At 46.6% G+C, this 3891-nt stretch overlaps 1 protein-coding gene across 1 annotated transcript; it reads left to right on the forward strand.

Moving 5' to 3' along the window:
* Window positions 1–224: 224 nt before the first annotated feature.
* On the forward strand, window positions 225–3040 carry LOC119333098 (calcium uniporter protein 5, mitochondrial-like). The gene is made up of 4 exons (XM_037606118.1): window positions 225–590; window positions 1289–1721; window positions 1824–2014; window positions 2612–3040. The coding sequence occupies exons 1-4, from the start codon at window positions 225–227 to the stop codon at window positions 3038–3040; spliced, it is 1419 nt and encodes a 472-aa protein (XP_037462015.1).
* The last annotated feature ends 851 nt before the right edge of the window (window positions 3041–3891 follow it).

A 3891-nucleotide genomic window follows, 5' to 3' on the forward strand; every position in this document is an offset into this window, starting at 1 on the left:
AAGGCAGAGAGAAATGACAAACTATTGATGGGCAGCGATGCCAACTTTACTTAGCTGATTTTCTTTCCACAATGTCCCATGCTTGCGGAGTTGTAATGGAAAACACAAAGCCAATCATTCATGAGCAGAGCTGCAACAACACCCTATTAGTTTGAAATACCCCTGCATTTTACTGGCGCCTCTCTCTACAGCAGGCTCGCTGCTCATCGCCAGAGAAGTACACCATGTGGCGAGCGGCCGCCTCCCGCCTCCTCATCCCCCGGCCGTCCTCTCCGGCAGGCGCTACAGCGGCATGTACTGTGCGGAACCTCCGCCGTCTCACACCGTTGAGGCCGGAGCCGCGCCCAGCAGAGGCTGAGTTCACGCCGGCGGAAGCTCGGCGAATGGTGCGGCTTGTTGGACTCGAGGTGCTCAAGAGGCGGCTGCGGAGCCGGGAGGACGAGGTGGTACCATACGCCGAGTTCCTAGACGCGTGCGTGGATGCCGGCGCGGCCCCGACGCGCCGCCAGGCGGAGGCACTCGCGGGGGCGATGGACCAGTCCGGCAGCGTGGTGCTCTTCCGGGGAATGGTCTACCTCCATCCCGAGAAGGTGACGTTTAGAGCATTCTTGGTCTTCGCTTTAGTACCTGAACCTCAACTAGGTTTCTCAATCTTTTCTCTGTTTTTCAATAAAGTTCATATTTGCTACATTTTTCATTTTTGTCATGCCCTAACTGAGGATGCGAACCTGCCGCCACAGTATCCCAATACATCTTCAAGATGTCAAACTAGACTCATTGACATCTGAGAGACAAGAATATGCATTAACAAAGAATTATCAACTGGGAAGGCAAGCGAGTAAACGGTATCGAAGTTTGAGAGTGTATTCCAACCGGTTTTGAAACCAGGGCACAATTTCAGGGTCGAAATGTGCACTTCTCAACACATAGTACAAACTGAAAGAATTCAACATAGACTAAAAATGCTCTTGCAATAGTTGAACCTACTACTTAGCTATTTTTGTTAATCGTTGACAATCAGTAAACCGTCAGCCTCCACCGCACCCCTCAATGTCTAGACTAGATAGGATCTAAAGGTAGATAGATGATGGAGGCAACTTCTTGGTGATGCTATCTCCAAATGCTTGTTAGCCTTTCATACCTGTTGGTTGTGGATTTGATCTCCTCTCTGCCGAGATCTTAGGATCCTTATATAGTCGATTTTGTGTCATACATAGTTATTCACTGCCCATCGTCGGTTATACAATTTTCAGCTGACACATTTATATTTGTTACCGTCCGCCATTAGATAGTAGACCTGGTTAGAAGCGCAGTGCCGCCTGTGCTCGAGATAGAGAATGATGCGAGAAGGGAAGAGTTTGAGCTACTGAAGAAAAAGAAAGGAGAGATCGACCGGCAGGCGTGCAAGCAAGTGAGGCGAATCCTCTGGTCTGGCTTCTGGTTCGTGCAAGCCACGGTCGGCCTCTGCTTCCGCTTCACATTCTGGGAGTTCACGTGGGACGTTGTAGCGCCGATCACCTTCTTCGTGGCCGGCGCCCACCTGCTTTCCGGCTACGCCTATTTCCTCATCACCTCGCGCAACCTGTCATATCGAACCTACATGGAGAGGCTGTTTAAATTAAGGAGGAGAAGGCTTTGCACGAAGTATGGTTTTGACATGGAGAAGTGCCTGGAGATGGAGAGGCACATGAGGTGTCCTCTGGGAGGTGATTATTCTCAAGGTAGTAAGCTTCATTCATAAGTATGGCACCGGCCACCAGCAAATTTCTCAGTTGTTTGTTGACCTTCTTTTAACACCAAATTTTATACCGACTGATCAACAGCTGCTACCAAAGCGATCTTCGGAGAAATCGAGCGACGGATGCAGGACGAGGTGATCAGCCATGGCGAACCTCTCGGTGCGCTGATGGAGAGTGGCCTCATGCCCACAGAGGCGGAGGCACTCGTGCAGAAGATGGACGAAATGAGCTTGGTGCTGCTCGTCAGGGGAAAGACCTACCTCAACCACAAGAAGGTGATATCACAAAATTGTTAGGTTCTCCATTTACACCTCTCTCTAATACCTAAAACCATGTACCAAAACACTTCAAATTCTCTAAGGGAGACTAATATTGCAGGGCAATGATATATAAATTCACATGATGAAAATAATATCATCAGATCTGTGGTCAAAATATCACCATAATATATCACAACTTTATAACCTTGCACTAACATATTCATATAACAGATCAGCAATCAAAGTTACATATTGAAAAGTTTGTTCAGATCACGTGCTGGCCAATAGTATCTGTGTGTCATCATATCAATTGCACATTGGACCAAGTATCGTGCCTGTTTTTTCACTTTGCCATAGTTTATAAAAAACTGCTCACTTTGCACATTGCCACATTGGGGTTGTTAACTTTGCTTTGCTGTAGCGCCACATTTCAGGAGTGACTTTTATGCCATGGCTTAAAAAGTCCCAATAGCTGTTTCATATAAAATGAATAATATCAATGTTTCTTTTTGGAACCGGGCTTTACCCCTTTTCACTGCAAATGAACGGAAATACAACCAGTTCCAGAAACATTGTCAGGGGGATAATATCAATGAATTGTTCCATTTGCAGATTGCGGACCTTATCAGAAGGGCCATGCCGTTTGCGCTCGCCCCAGAGGACGACGTGAGAAAAGAAGAATTCAGACAACTTCAGACGAGGATGCAAGAGATCAACGGCATGGCGCACAGGCACGCCGTGCGGATTCTATGTTTTGGCTTCGCATCATTCATACTCCAGTTTGCCCTCTTCTTCCACCTTACGTTCTGGGAGTTCTCTTGGAGTATCATGGAGCCGCTCGCCTACTTCTTGGCCGGACTCCAGCTGATTTTCTGCTACGGCTATTTCCTGCGTACCGCGAGCAATCCGACGTTACAGGACTTCAAGCGTAGGCTGTTCTTGGCAAGGAGGAGAAAGCTATGTGCAAAGCTTAGTTTTGATATGGACAGGTACCTGAATTTGCAGAAACACTCTAGGGTTCCTCCTGAAGGTGATTATTGATCTCAAGGACGTAAGCATTATGAGTTGTAACTTGTAATACCAGACCAGAAATGTCTCAGTCATTGCCTGACGCTGATAGTGTCCTCTCTAGATTTTAGAATGACTGCCTTTGGGCTCCTTTAAATAACGGAAGAATTACATTACTGTTTGCTAACAAAGCGATCCTGACAAGAGTCAGCAATAACCTACCAGATTAACCTTGGAGCCGTATATGTACCAAATTCCCCGGGTAAAGAAGCATTGCTCTAAGTCATGAGAACACCAAACCCAGGGAACCAATCTCAATTGGACGGGGAAGTCAATGTACAAAGCAACTGAGTTCAAGTCTGTGCCGATGCGAGTTCAGGTTTCTATTTATATTGCAGTTGCACTTTAGCATGTAGTAACATATCATCAATGATCATGTTTTTTTTACAAAACATAACAGAAAGCAAATAACAGATGATTTTTAACCTACAGAGAACTGAGCGCTAGCTAAGCGGCAAGGAGGAGTTCAGTTTGTTCAACCCGCGCACCCGCGTTCGAATCTCACTGGGACTCCACTGGGATGCTATCTGTGTTTAATCGTGGAGAGGTCTCACTTCTACTCCCTTTGTCTCAAAATGTAAAGCGATTTTTACGCTAGTACTCCGTCCGTCCACAAATAAGTGTCTTGTTATGAGCGGCATATACTACAGCCCAGGCAGTTAGGGGCCTGACTCAGTTATCTTACAGCCCAATTATATCATTAGGAAGATTATACAAACTCATGTAAGGACCCGTTTTGAGATTAAGCAAGAAGCAATCATATAATTGCTCGGCTTCCTTAGGGAGCCGGGAGACCTAACCCTAGCCGTCTCCTCCCCTGCGCC

Source organism: Triticum dicoccoides, chromosome 7A (genome assembly GCF_002162155.2).
Source record: "Triticum dicoccoides isolate Atlit2015 ecotype Zavitan chromosome 7A, WEW_v2.0, whole genome shotgun sequence".
Classification (NCBI taxonomy): Eukaryota; Viridiplantae; Streptophyta; class Magnoliopsida; order Poales; family Poaceae; genus Triticum; species Triticum dicoccoides.

Bases quoted from the DNA above. Each gene is read 5' to 3' on its own strand.
- LOC119333098 (XM_037606118.1), top strand. From the start codon at position 225: ATGTGGCGAGCGGCCGCCTCCCGCCTCCTCATCCCCCGGCCGTCCTCT. The intron at 591-1,288 runs GTGACGTTTAGA...GTCCGCCATTAG, and splicing joins TCTACCTCCATCCCGAGAAG to ATAGTAGACCTGGTTAGAAG. The intron at 1,722-1,823 runs GTAGTAAGCTTC...ACTGATCAACAG, and splicing joins GGGAGGTGATTATTCTCAAG to CTGCTACCAAAGCGATCTTC.